The sequence below is a fragment of the Poeciliopsis prolifica genome, unplaced genomic scaffold, assembly GCF_027474105.1.
Source record: "Poeciliopsis prolifica strain line A6 unplaced genomic scaffold, Auburn_PproV2 SCAFFOLD044, whole genome shotgun sequence".
Taxonomy (NCBI): domain Eukaryota; kingdom Metazoa; phylum Chordata; class Actinopteri; order Cyprinodontiformes; family Poeciliidae; genus Poeciliopsis; species Poeciliopsis prolifica.
Window position 1 is genome coordinate 4,656,832 of NW_026562419.1, and position 14,370 is coordinate 4,671,201.

Below are 14,370 nucleotides of genomic sequence, written 5' to 3' on the forward strand. Positions count from 1 at the left end.
TCCTCTAAAGCTGCTGGGTAGAAATATAATAAATGAAACTTTAATTATATTCATGTTTCATTAAACTAAATGTTCAGTTGGCTGGAGATTTATTGAAAACTTGATCATTTAATGTTTTTATGATGTTGAAATGAGAAACTAATAAACTAAAGCTTGAAATATTAATGTTGGCCATAAAATCTCAAATCCTCCAGATTCATCCAGAGTTTATTTATTAATGTTTCTCTATCAATAGATCAAATCGTCTCCAGTTTGAGTTCTGAACTGGTTCAGCGTCTGATTCCAGTTTGTTTCTCTGCCTCCATCAATACAAGACGACGGTCTAGTTAAATCATCAAATGGTTTTTAATGTATTCTCCTGGCATAGAATCAAGCGCTCCATCAGCAGCTTCATTTATAAAGTTAATTGATCTTAATGATCAGTTTTAAGAACCTCAAAGATCATGATAGAAATTATTCAGTTTATTTCATTCAAATTGTTTTCAGAAAACAAAAATGGATTTATTGTTTGATGTTTTTTATGTGTTTGGAATTAAATTAGACTGTTTGGAATAAAGTTTATTTAATTATCCACTAGTAAATTATTAAATCATTAATTGAGAATCTAGTTAAACTTAAAATGAACTTATTGTGATCTGTAATTAATATTTCTCCTATTTATTTGGAGATTTTCAACCTGCTGATGAGATTCAACTAAAGACAAGAAAAATAATAAATAAGAAATAAATAAAATATGTCACTGAGATGAAATGATCTTGTGTCTTTGAAGGAATCAGGTTTTGGGCAAAAGCTGAATTTAGGTTTAATGTGACAGAAAAACAGAACAAAGATCCTCAGTGTCAGAACATCCTGACTGATGAGTTCAGGATGATATCAGATTATAATATCAGAATATAATATCAGATTATAATCCAGGCTGTAATTTCATCAATGTCACAGTAGTGAGGGAGTCATTGGTTCATTTGGGTTTTTCTATAATACATTTATAGTTTTTAACCTGAAATTCATATTATATCTACACATCTGGGGCGTACTGTGTTGTGCAGCGGGTCAGCGTGCTGCGTTTGAGACCTCAGTCCTCGGCGCGGACGTCGTCGGTTCGACTCCCGGTCCTGGCGACCTTTGCTGTATGTCTTCCCTTCTCTCATTACCTGCTTTCCTGTGAATTAACTATCAAATAAAGGTCACTAGAGCCAATAAAATAAAGTCTCAGCTTTCTGATGTCTTAGTTTTTCCACAGTTGTGATTTAAGTTTTCTGCAGATTTTTGATGCTTTTCAGGTTTAATCCTCTAAATGTTGTCAGTTGTTAGATTTCACTCCAGTAACTGATGGTTTTAGACTAAATTATGCTTTTCATAAATATTTAACTGTACAAGAATAATTGATGTATTGAAACGTAGCAATGAATGTTTGCTTTAAGGAACTTTAATTATCAGAGCTGCAGGTCTCACTGTTTTCTTCTTCTGGAGTTCAGACGCGTCACAACTTCTCTGTTTGCTCTATTTCTATCTGATCGTCTACTTTCTGTATTTTCCTTCTGCTTTTACTGTCTGCAAAATGTTTCTGATAAATAATCAATTCTAAACTGATATATCAAAATGTTCTGCTTTTTATGCTAATTTGTACTTTTTTGCTAAGTTTTACTTTTTTAAATAGAAATGTTTATTAATTTGTTTAATAACAAGACAGAACAAAAGCTCAGCGATGCAGAAGAGACAAAAAGAAAAGATAAGATATGGGGAGACATATTTCCATCATTATATCGTCCACATCATTTCTATAAATGCTGGAGACAAGATGGGAGACACGTGTCCTTCAGCATCGTCCAACAAGGACGTCCAATTGAGTCTTAGAGGTGATGAGGCATGTTAGAGTTGAGATGGATATATCCCCCCCCAAAAAATCTTCTACCCAGAAATAGTAGGACATTTATTAGAAATCCATTGCAACAAAATATTCTTCCAAGCACAGAAAATAAGGACATTATAGAACTTACTCTAATTTGATTTTGGATATGTTATATATGCAGAAGAGAAACTGGATCAAGATCAATATTAGTTTTGATAATTTTACTAGTTTCAGCCAGAATAGATTCACAGTAAAACTGGATCTTAAGTTTTACGTTTTAACTTTTTCCATCTGTTTCAGGTTCTGATGTTTTGTTCGGCTTTTTCCTGCATTTCTGCAGATATGAAGAATAATAACAGATGATAAAAACCTTAACCCTTTCACTGCTGTTTCACTAGGATCAGGAAGTTTTATAGTTTAAATTCTAATTCTTGACGTTCAACTCCAGATATTCATCAGACCAGATCATTTCTCCAATGTTCTCATAATCTACTATTTTACACACACCTGTGTATGTGTGTTATGTGTGTGTGTTACCTGTGTATGTGTGTTACCTGTGTGTGTTGCCCCCCCTGGTGGCTGCAGCTCCACTGCAGCTGCAGGTGAAGGACACAGACCACATGACCTTTGACCTGGGCCTCAACATTTGTGCTGGAGGCCCAGTGGGCCAGGTGCATGCTGGGAGGAGGGGGCGGGGCCAACCTGTAACCAGGAGCAACAGAGGGTCAGCAGCAGGTGAGTCCAGGTGAGTCCAGGTGAGTTTATGTTTACCTGCTGGAGGCTCCCAGTGATGTCACTGTGACACAGCCGACAGGTGAGAGAGAGCAGTAAACACCACCTGACCTGAGACACAGGTTAGAGGTTAATGGTCAGTCTGGAGGTTAAAGTTCAGGCTGGAGGTTAAAGGTCAGCTTCAGGGATCATGTGATCTACCTGGAGATCTTCCTGAGGAATCCTGACAGCAGCACCTGGTTACCTGGCAACAGACCAGGTGGGTAGGGGGCGTGGCTTAGGTCCAGGTACACACAGAGGCTCCGCCCACTCCGGTCACACACCGTGAGACGAACACCTGGAAACACCTGGTTACCAGTGGATACCTGCTTCACCTGGACAGGTGAGTCTAATTGTTTTACCTGAAGCTCTTTCCCTCCTGTCCATCAGGCTGACCCTCTCTGTGACCTGACCCTGGAAGGTCACAACCTCTGACCTGCAACACAGAGACCAGGTGAAGAAGCTGCTGCAGTTCCTCTGGTGGCCACAGGGGCGACGCTGATACCTGCAGTCCAACACCTGGGAGACCGAGAGAATGGAGGGGGGCGGAGCCTGGAGAGAGAGAGACATCTGAACCAGAACCAGAACCAGATCTAAATATATACATCTACACACATTCATATGCATTAGCCTCAGTTTACAGAAACACATTAGTGCCATCAAATATATTTCTTTATCTTGTGAAAATGATCTCTTTATAGTTCCTTTTATATTGTATTAATTTTTTATTTTAACTTTTCATTGAACTTGTTCCATAATTTTACTCCATGAATTTAAATACAAAAGCTCTTCCTGTTGTTCATCAACGACAAACCTTTAAGTTTGAGTTTTATGTCTTATATAAACATGTTCTGAGATCAGGCAGCAGTTTTTGTGGCAGGGAATATCCACATGAAGGTGATCACCCTGCATGAGGAAAAGACTGCAAAGCCTGCGGTGAGCTAAAACATTTTCCCAGACAATGTCAATCGAAACAAAACCTCCTGTCCAAAGCTATGACACAAAGCCCAAAGTTTACCTTAAGCATTACAAAACCTCTAAGAAAGTGTTCTCCAGCTCAACACAAGGTAACAAAAAGGATTCATCTAGCAGAGGTGATGAATATGCATTTATCACAACTGCTATAGATCCCAGGACATCGCTGCCCCCTGGGATCCTACCGGGGCTGCAGAGGTCTGTTCCTGGGTTTTGTCGACTGCTCCCCGGGCCTGCTCCTGGTCTTCAACCACTGCTACATGGTTGAAGACATTTTATATATATATAAAAAAAAATTCCCTTCTCACCCACCTCGGGTGGTTCTTATCCCCTGAGCTCGGGTCCTCTACCAGAGGCCTGGGAGCTTGAGGGTCCTGCAGTATCTTGGCTGTGCCAAGGACTGCTGCACATTTCTGGACTGAGATGTCTGATGTTGTTCCTGGGATCTGTTGTAGCCACTGCTCCAGTTTGGGGGTTACTGCCCCGAGGGCCCCGATGACCACAGGCACCACTGTGGTCTTCACCTTCCAGGCCCTCTCCAGTTCTTCCCTGAGGCCCTGGTATTTCTCCAGTTTCTCCTTTTTCCTGATGTTGCAATCACTTGGTATTGCTACATCTACCACAACGGCTTTCCTCTGATGTTTATCCACTACGACAATGTCTGGTTGGTTCGCCATTACCATTTTGTCTGTTTGGATCTGGAAGTCCCACAGGATCTTAGCTCTGGCGTTCTCCACCACCTTTGGGGGTGTTTCCCACTTTGATCTCGGGGTTTCCAGTCCATATTCTGCACAGATGTTTCTGTACACTATGCCTGCCACTTGGTTATGTCGCTCCATGTACGCTTTCCCTGCCAGTATCTTGCACCCTGCTGTGATGTGCTAGACTGTCTCAGGGGCCTCCTTGCACAACCTACACCTTGGGTCTTGTCTGGTGTGGTAGATCTGGGCCTCTATTGCTCTGGTGTTTAGGGCCTGTTCCTGGGCTGCCAGGATGAGGGCCTCTGTGCTGTCCTTGAGTCCAGCTTTTTCCAGCCATTGGTAGGATTTACTGATATCAGCCACTTGGGTTATTTGCTGGTGGTACATCCCATGTAGGGGCTTGTCCTCCCATGATGTTATCTCTGGCACCTCAACCTCCGTTCCCTGTTGTCTGAGACATTCACTGAGCACATTGTCTGTTGAGGCTTTGTCCCTGATGTTTTATGGATCTTAGTTGTTTCGTCCTGGACAGTGGTTCTCACTCACTAGTCCTCTGCCTCCTTCCTTGCGGCTCGTGTACAGTCTCAGGGTGCTGGATTGGGATGGAACCCTCCATGCATTGTTAGTAGCTTTCTGGTCTTAATATCTGTGGCTTTTATCTCCTCCTTTGGCCAGCTGATTATTCCAGCAGGGTATCTGATTACTGGCAGGGCATAGCTGTTTATCGCACGGATTTTGTTCTTGCCATTGAGCTGGCTTCTCAGGACTTGCCTTATTCGTTGGAGGTATTTAGCTGTGGCTCCTTTCCTTGTGGCCTCATCGAGGTTGCCATTTGCTTGTGGTATACCTAGGTACTTGTAACTGTCCTCTATGTCTGCTATTGTTCCTTGTGGGAGTGAGACTCCTTCTGTGCGGATCACCTTCCCCCTCTTTGTGATCAGCCGACCACACTTCTCTAGTCCGAATGACATCCCAATGTCAGTGCTGTAGATCCTGGTGGTGTGGGTTAGGGTGAATTTGTGAATGTTTGTTAAGTGTCTGTTAATTCTTGATTGTATGTTTATAATGTCTTTTTATTGTTTGGGTCTCCTTGTCTAGGACTACAGATGGAAATGAGCAATTATGCTATAATCTGGCTCATTTACAGTCTATACAGTAGTGTTGACTGTCCATTAATGTGCACTGTCCTTAATAAAGATTAAAGATGAAAAGAAAACAGCAAAGTCTCATATTAACTATGAGGCATTGAGATCTCAGTGATACTGGATTCAGGCACCACAGTGAACATCACCAGTGACTCTGTCCTAAACCTCATCACCACAACCACAGTTAGTCCCACCTGATACCACTGTTTTTTCCTATGGCTGTTCTATCCCGCTACAACTAGCTGCGATGTTTGTATGTGAAGCAGAAGCAAACAACAAAAAGACCAAATGCTAATTCTATGTGAAAGCAGGTTGTGTCATGTCCTGTTCCCTGTTAGAGTGTGACACAGCTAATCCATTAGGCCTCATCAAAGTGGTAAACAGTGTCTCAGCTACACCAGAACCCACAGTGGCAGAAAGACTCAGACAGCCACCCAGAACCTTTTCAAGTCAAGCTGAAGGACTTTCAAGTCAACCTCCACATGGACACTAATGTTCAGCCAACATGTTAGACACACAGATGTGGCCCGTTTCACATCCAGAGAGTAGAGCATGGCTGGCTACCAACAGCTAGAGCTCCACCCTGACAGCAGGTACATTACAACATTCAGCAGCTTCTGCTGCATCAAGGTCTGAGGAGATACAAGCTTCTGCAGTTTGGCATATCATCAGCGGCAGAGGTATCTCGAAATGCCATCTGCCAGGAACTACAAGGAGCGAAGGTGTGAAGAACCTCTGCGATGACATCATCATGCATGGAAAGACACAAGCAGATCATGACAAAAACCTCACATCAGTGATCCAGAGGCTCAAAGAGCAAAGTCTTACTCTTAATAAGATAAGAGTTCAACAAATCTAGGTTGGAATTTTTGGGATTCATCTTCCAAGCTGGTGGTATGTCTGCTGACCCAAAGAAAGTCACTGCAATCAAGGAAGCTAGCGCGCCGCGGTGAGAAGCCTGATAGGCATGGCGACATGCTGCTCAGGTTTTATTAATCACTTTCCTTCTATTTCAGCACCACTTCATGAACTGACCAAGAAAGACACAATGGTGCTGGGAGTCCAATCCAAGAAAAAGCCCAGAAAAACCTGAAAGACAGTTTAACCATTGAGACTGATATGATAGATCGACCCCAACAAAGATACAGAACTGGCTGTAGACAGAAGCCCTGTTTGCATAAGAGCTATTCTATATCAACTTGGAAAGGAGAGACACTATAGCATACGCTAGCCTAGTTTGTGAGAGACACTCATAAACAGAACAAGAAGCATCGACAATAGTGTGGAGCTGTGAACATTTACATCTCTAAAGACCCCTTTCACTTTAGTTACTGACCATGAAGCGCTGGAAGTTATATGGAACGATCCTCGTTCAGAACCACCTGCAAGAATCGAACGATGGTGACCAAGGCTTCAACCGTACGATCAGTGAGTAGACTACAGGAAAGGAACGGATAACCCAGCTGACTACATGTCCAGATGTTGCTCAGGTCTAAAGTATGGTTCCCTAACAAGGACCAATAAGCAGAGCTTGTAGTTGAGAACTGTTCATCCTGCAAGGCAAACATCTCAGTAACTCACCTTGAGCCGCTCTGAATGTCAGAACTATCAGAATCACTGCGGTGTTCAGTCAGTCAGCGCTGATTTCTATGACCCACTACCATCTGGAGAGAACTTGCTAGTTACAGTGGATGAGTAGATACGCTATCCAATAGCTCAGGCTGTTAGCTCTATTATTCTTGTCCTGGACAAAATGTTTTCAATGATTATTGAAATTCCCAGACGTCTCTAAACAGACGATGGACCTTCCTTCAACAGTGAACATTTTCCAAGGTTCCTGACAGTCCTGGGCTGATAACACCATAAGGCCTCAAGCAGACAGAACAGCAGAGTGATTCATGTGTTCATTGGGAAAAGCAGTCAGAGTAACGCTGCCTGCATGGCAGCAGACATTAAACTCATTCCTCTGTACGGCTCTATTCCACATAGCACCACCTGCAGCAGATCTCATGTTCCAGCAGAAGATCTACGTTAAAATCTCTAACATTGTGGAAAACACCAGTGATCAGGTGATCAGAAACTGGACTGCAAAGGCAAAAATGAATCTTAATGCAGATGTAAATCATCATGCCAAGCCCAATGCTCTCCAACTGGCGACATCGAACTGGCAACCAAAACGCAGCAACCTGGCAACATCCAGCAATAGTGACCCCACACTGTCTCCATGGTTACCACCAGCAGCAATGGACATTCAATCAGAAGAAACTCCTTCAAAAAGATCAGTGCAAACTTTCTTCATCTGATTCTGGAAATGAAGATGCAGACATTATTGTTCCACACTGCAGGCCCACCGTACTGAAATACATACGAACTGGAAATGATATAAGGACTAAAACTTTATCATTGCATTACTTCAACAGTTTGTGTTCAACAGTAACTAAGGACTAATTTACATTTTGATTTAACTGTTCACACCAAACAGCACTTGGATTAGTTTAATCTCAGCTGCTGCTTTGTGTTGATTGTTAGGAAATATTGATGTTTTGATCCTCATGGAGATGAGAAACGTCTCATCACTGAATGACATCAAGTTTGTTTTAAACTGAGGATGTTTTAAAATGAGAAGTTAAAAAAAAGAGTGATGTAATTTATACAGTGGTGCTTATGCATTTATGTTACAGACTGTCAGTGAACGCACCAGGAGAAAGACTGAGATGTTATAGAGAACAGATTGTAATCATGTATTGATCCATCAGAAGCATTTCCTATAATTGATTAGTAAAGCTTCATCGACTCCAGTCCAGTTCATTCTTCATAAATGTAAACATCATTTTGTCTTCATTCATTTGGAAAACATCAGATCTACAGTTACAGGATGTGTTGAAACAAGGAGCTTCTGGAGACCGTTATGGCAGATCTGAACTTTGACCTCAATATGAGAAACTTCAGCCTGACAGGAAGAACCACAGAGCTGTGAGGTTAAAGGTCATCTTGTGAAGTTGGGATGTTTTTTCCAACAGGATCCAGAAGAATCACCTCAGATGTTGGACTGGATTTCATTTCAGTGTCTTTAGTGAATGTTGCTCCTCATTTCAACAGTGGAGATAAAAAGGCTTTTATTTTGGAGAAACTTTGATCAACATCAATATTTCAGCTAAATAAACATGTTTGATGGAGGAAAAGCATCTCAGACTCAAAGCAAGATGGCAGAGAACCAAACTTGTGTAACCGGGTGGTGTATTAGTTGGAGGCTGTCTGTAGGAAGTTGTAAATTCCCACCCGTTTCAGGCTCTTGAATGCAAACATGATGTCATTTCTGGTTAGCCAGGCTCATTAGCGTATGGAGGGTTAGGGTTAACCAAGTTAAGTGTGTCTCAGATCCATAGCTGTGTACAGTTGGATCATGGCTGGACGAGTTCTGGCGCTGTGCTCTTCAGTCCAGGATTTGATTATGGAATAAAGTCAATGGATTTTTATGTCACCTGTTGCTGGTCCTATGAAATGTCAGATTGTTTTTATTGTTGCTTCTAGTTTTCTTATGTGATTTCTAATTGCTCTTTAGGGAGCATTTCAGCAGTTCACTGCAGCATCTGAATGTATTCTGTGTGGGGATTAAGGTACAAGTTTTTCATTTTACCTTATGGCTTTATTAAGGTCAACAGACAACTTATTATTGTTTCTCGGTATTGCAGATTGCTGCTGTTGTATTTTCTGCTCTCACATATGTGCACATTATTAGAGGTTCATTAAATAGTTAATATTTTGTCCTAAAGAGCTGGAATGGTAGCACAGACACCACAGAACCAGAACAATAGTTTTTATTTTAAATCAACTGATTGGGCACAGCGCCATAGGGCGGGGCTGACGCCTTTCTTGTTCTTGTTTATTTGTTTGTCTAACATTAGTCTGTGTTAATTTGCATGATTATTAACTTGGTTTGCAGTTATTTTTGTTTAAATCTCAGATTGCTTCTGTCCTGTGCTTTGTGCACTACCAGGTTTTAGAATTAGAATAATAAAGTATATTTGTAATATTGTAAAAGAATTAATAAATAAATATTTTTGGACACTATTTCCATTTCATCATTTTAAGCCAGACTTACTTGAGTATTTTAAATTGGGAAACCCTAGATCATTTAGTATTTGAGAGCTCTACCAGTTGGCTTTACGGCAACGTCCGCAATCCGGCCCCTTTCCCTCGTGTTACATGTTATTAAATATTAGACAATTTAATTTCACATCATCATAGTGGTAGAAGCCATTTGTTTGTTAAAACTTAATCAACATATTTCTCTTATTTGATGTTTGTTGTGACGTTTACTGCAAACAAACGAGGTCATCAGTAATTAGTCCAAGTTTATCGTTTATTGATTGTTCAGAAACTCTGTGATGAACCACAGCAAAGGTCAACAAGGTCAAACAACCTGAACAGGTGATGAACTCAGAACCTTTTTATTCTCCGTCTGTTTATCATTAAACACACCTGTTGCGACTTCCGGGAAGGCAATGGAGAAGACGGACGCATAATTTCGCTGCTCCACCAGACCCACAATAAATAGCCGACAAAGTAATGAAAATTGATAAATGAGTACTAAATTAAAAGGAAAGGGCTCAAGAGGACGGACTTCTAGTCAAAATACAGAGAAGAAGGACATGAAGGCTGGTAGAAAGAATGACGTTTCGGCTGGCTCTAAGCAGCTAACGTTAGCCGAAGCTACACCGTTGAAAGCTGCAGAAGATGCTAGCGGGGAAACGGTGATGCTAGCAGAATTACGAAAACTGCGGCAGGAAAACATCGACTCATTCCGGGACCTGAAGAGCTCTCTACACCGGGTAGAATCATCCATGGAGGACTTAAAGACACGATTGGAGGGCCTGGACAAAAGACTGACTGAAGCGGAGGACAGAGTAAGTGCAACGGAAGACCGAAGCATAAGGCAGGACAGGGCACTGGGACACTTGCTCGAAAGAGAAGCTATCCTCACGGCTAAATGCGACGATATGGAAAACAGACTCCGTCGTAATAACATCAGGCTGTATGGCGTCCCAGAGGGAGCGGAAAAAGAGGATATGGTAAACTTTATCACAGACCTTCTGAACACCTCTCTGGAGTTTCAGGAAGAAGTTGTCATTAAACTAGAAAGAGCCCACAGAGCATTAGGCCCAAAGCCGAAATCTGCAGCGGCTCCCCCAAGATCCATTATAGCCCGGTTTCTGGACTTTAATGTAAAACAAAAAGTGCTATTACAAGCATGGAAGCAAAGAAACATAAAGTACCAAGAGCACACGATCTATTTCGACCATGACTACTCATCTGACTTGCAGAAGAAAAGGAAAAAGGTCAGAGAGGTAATAAAGAAACTAAGAGAAAAGAACATTAAAGCCCAGTCACCATATCCAGCTCAGCTGAAACTCTTCATCAACGGGGGCACAAAACTCTTCCCCTCACTCTCAGCAGCACACTCTACACTGAAAGATCTCGGCATTGAATCCTCCCTGGAGGACGGAGACATACTGGAAGAGGAGCTGATACGGGACGGATGGACAACCCAGAGAAAGAACAGGAAGAGCCAACAGCTGAACCCTGCTGAGATCAGAGCCATTATCCATGGAGACAACAGAGAGGAGCGAGCCCTTGGTCGTGAGTAAGGCCGCCAGACCCGGTCTAGACTGGATGGAAAGTAAATCTGCGATGAAGAATATGGAAGATTATATTTGTGGAATAAAAAAAAATAACTAGTCTGGACTTGTAAGGGAGTACCATTTATCATAAAATATTGATGTAAATAAATAAATTTAGGCTATAACATAACAGTTGGAAAATAACCTACTAAACCGTGGGGAAGGGAGAAGGAGGAAAATCGGATGATGCAAACTTTACAACCATGGCGGTGTGAGGACACTTCAGGGACATCTTGGAGGACCATCGGCCAGGCACTTTGTGCACAACACCCAGAGAGCCTTGTCTCTCTGCCCAAAGAAGATCGGGGGTGGGGACTCCCTGAGTTTGTTTGTTTGGTTCTGTCTGTGTTCACTTCATTTCAGGGGCAAACCACTGGGGAATTGGAAGTTCACAGTTGCTTTCCATGTTCAGGAAAACTTTTTTGTTTCTTTAATGTTCTGTGCCTCTCAGCAAACAATATATTCTATGTAACCAAGACTTTGGATGTTACCCTGGTTATAGTTATTAGGTACAAGTACAGGTATGTTTATAAGGAAGGGAAAACTCCAAAAACTTAAGCTACAAAAATGGATACACTAACAGTAATTACATATAATATAAATGGAGTAAACAATCCAATAAAGAGAAATAAAATTTTGACACAGCTAAAAAGGCTGAACTGTTCAATTGCAATGCTTCAGGAGACCCACCTTAATGAGACAGAACATAAAAAACTTAGAAGGGCGTGGGTAGGGCAGGTTTACAGTGCTTCATGTGAGGGAGGCAAACGGAGAGGGGTGGCCATCCTATGTCATAGATCACTAGGCTTTGTTGTAGAGAACACATATGAGGACAAAAAAGGACGCTACATTTTGGCTGTGGGTACAATTAGAGGAATGAGAATGTCTCTCCTAAACGTTTATGCGCCTAATGAAGATGATCCTCGGTTCTTCAAGGACATTTCAGCTCTACTAACAGCAAAAGCTGACGGATTTATACTAGTTGGAGGGGATTTTAACTGTGTGATGAACCACAAATTGGATAAATACCCATTTGACCAGAGACTAGTGCCACAGAAGGCTAAAATTCTGCCCAGTCTGATTGAAGAAATGGGGCTAGTTGATATATGGCGTCAAATCCACCCCAAGGAGCGTGATTATACCTTTTTCTCAAAGGTCCATGGAAGTTATTCCAGAATAGATCTATTTTTTGTATCAAAGAGGGAGGCACATAAAGTTACAAATTGCCATATTGAATCAACAACATTATCAGACCACAGTCCAGTTGTTATGACAATAATTTTAGAGAACAATAATCAACCTAAACAGTGGAGAATGAATGTTTCACTTCTAAATTATCCAGAAATAGTTCAAAGAATTAAAAATGAATGGACTGAGTACATGGAACATAATGACAATGGGGAAGTATCAGTGTCAACTCTTTGGGAAGCTGGAAAAGCGGTGCTGAGGGGGAAGTTAATATCCTTGTCATCTCAAATCAAAAGAGAACGCAATAAAAAACAGTTTGAGTTAGAAAATTGCATACGACAACTGGAGGGGGAACATAAGAAGAATAATGATGAAATTACCTTAAAATCTCTTGGCGAATGCAGACAAACACTGGATGTCTTGTTGACGCACAAGGCAGAGGGGGCTTTGCGGTTTGCTAATCAAAAGTATTATGAATCAGGGAATAGAGCCAGCAGGCTGCTAGCATTTCAGTTGTGCAAGAAACAGGCAGATCGCACAGTGGAGAAGATAATGAATCCTTTTACAAAGAAAATGGTGTCCCATCCTAAAGACATTGCGGAAGCTTTCTCAGCTTACTATGAGACACTTTATGATTCAGAGGAAATAGACAGTAAAACAGAGAAGATTAAGAATGTACTGGGTAAAATCAAGTTACCAAAATTAACTGAAAATGATGCCAAAGCAATGAGAGATCCAATCACAAAACAGGAAATTGAGGAGGTCATTAAACATTTAAAGAATTGTAAAGCGCCAGGGGTTGACGGATTTCCTGCAGAATTTTATAAGCACTTCAAAGCAGAGGTCACGCCAATACTACAAAGAGTGTTTAATTACGCCCTCACAAATAAGGATCCCCCAAAATCTTGGTCAGAAGCGATAATATCTATAATTCCCAAAGAGGGCAAAGACCCTATAAATTGCTCGTCCTACAGACCAATAAGTTTGCTCTGCTGTGATTTAAAAATCTTAACTACAATACTGGCAAACCGAATCCAAAATACATCCACACGATAATTAAACCAGACCAAACAGGGTTTATAACAGGACGCTTAGGGATAAATAATATTAGGAGAACCTTAAATGTGATCTCTGTCGCAAGACAAAAGCAGGATCCTTCAATGCTTCTCAGCCTTGATGCTGAGAAAGCATTTGATAGGGTGGACTGGCAGTATCTGAAACACACACTGGCAGAAATGGGATTTCATAGAGACTTTATCAAATGGATTGGGGTGCTATACTCTGGACCCACATCCAAAGTACGGGTGAATGGATGCTCCTCAAAGAAATTTGGTTTAAAAAGAGGAACTAGGCAAGGATGTCCCCTCTCGCCTCTACTATTTGCCATTAGTATCGAGCCCCTGGCAGAAATAATACGGACAGATTCTAGAATTCATGGAATAACAGCAGGTGGAGTCACCCATAAAATTTCGCTTTATGCGGATGACATTATTTTGTATATTTCTAATCCTCTGAGCTCAATGCCTTGGCTTATGACTTGTTTAAAAGATTTTGGAGAATTCTCAGGTGATAGTTAACGAAACCAAGTCAGAAGCTATGATGTTGGTGGGGAAATGGCCAACTGGTTTAGATAAAGAGGTCACCTTTAACTGGTCCAAGAGGGGATTCAAATATTTAGGTGTGATGATTACACCACAAACCTCGCAACTATTTAATGGAAATTATAGCAGATTAATCGCACAAATAAAATCAGACTTGGCTAGATGGTAGATTCTCCCTCTGTCCCTTCTGGGCAGAATAGAAACAGTGAGAATGAATTTGCTCCCACGATTAATGTACCTATTCCAGGCACTCCCGATTTGGATACCTGCCTCCACTTTTAAAATTTTTGATAAAATTATTAATAACTTTATTTGGCAAAGGAGGAAACCAAGAATCAGACAGAAATTATTGTTAAGCCCAAGAGAAAAAGGTGGCCTTGGTCTGCCTAATCTTAAACTGTACTACTGGGCAGCACAACTTCGTGTTGTGGTCGAGTGGCTTATACAGGATGAGGAGAC

General features: G+C 41.4%; 1 protein-coding gene across 1 annotated transcript in view; it reads right to left on the minus strand.

Annotated features, from left to right (window-relative positions):
* Positions 1 to 14,370, minus strand: part of LOC129376438 (CST complex subunit CTC1-like) — an 81,184-nt gene that overhangs the window by 5,914 nt on the left and 60,900 nt on the right. The window contains 5 exon segments of the mRNA XM_055056073.1: positions 2,404 to 2,551; positions 2,621 to 2,692; positions 2,783 to 2,918; positions 2,983 to 3,056; positions 3,126 to 3,172. Coding sequence (XP_054912048.1) covers positions 2,404 to 2,551; positions 2,621 to 2,692; positions 2,783 to 2,918; positions 2,983 to 3,056; positions 3,126 to 3,172 — 477 coding nt within the window.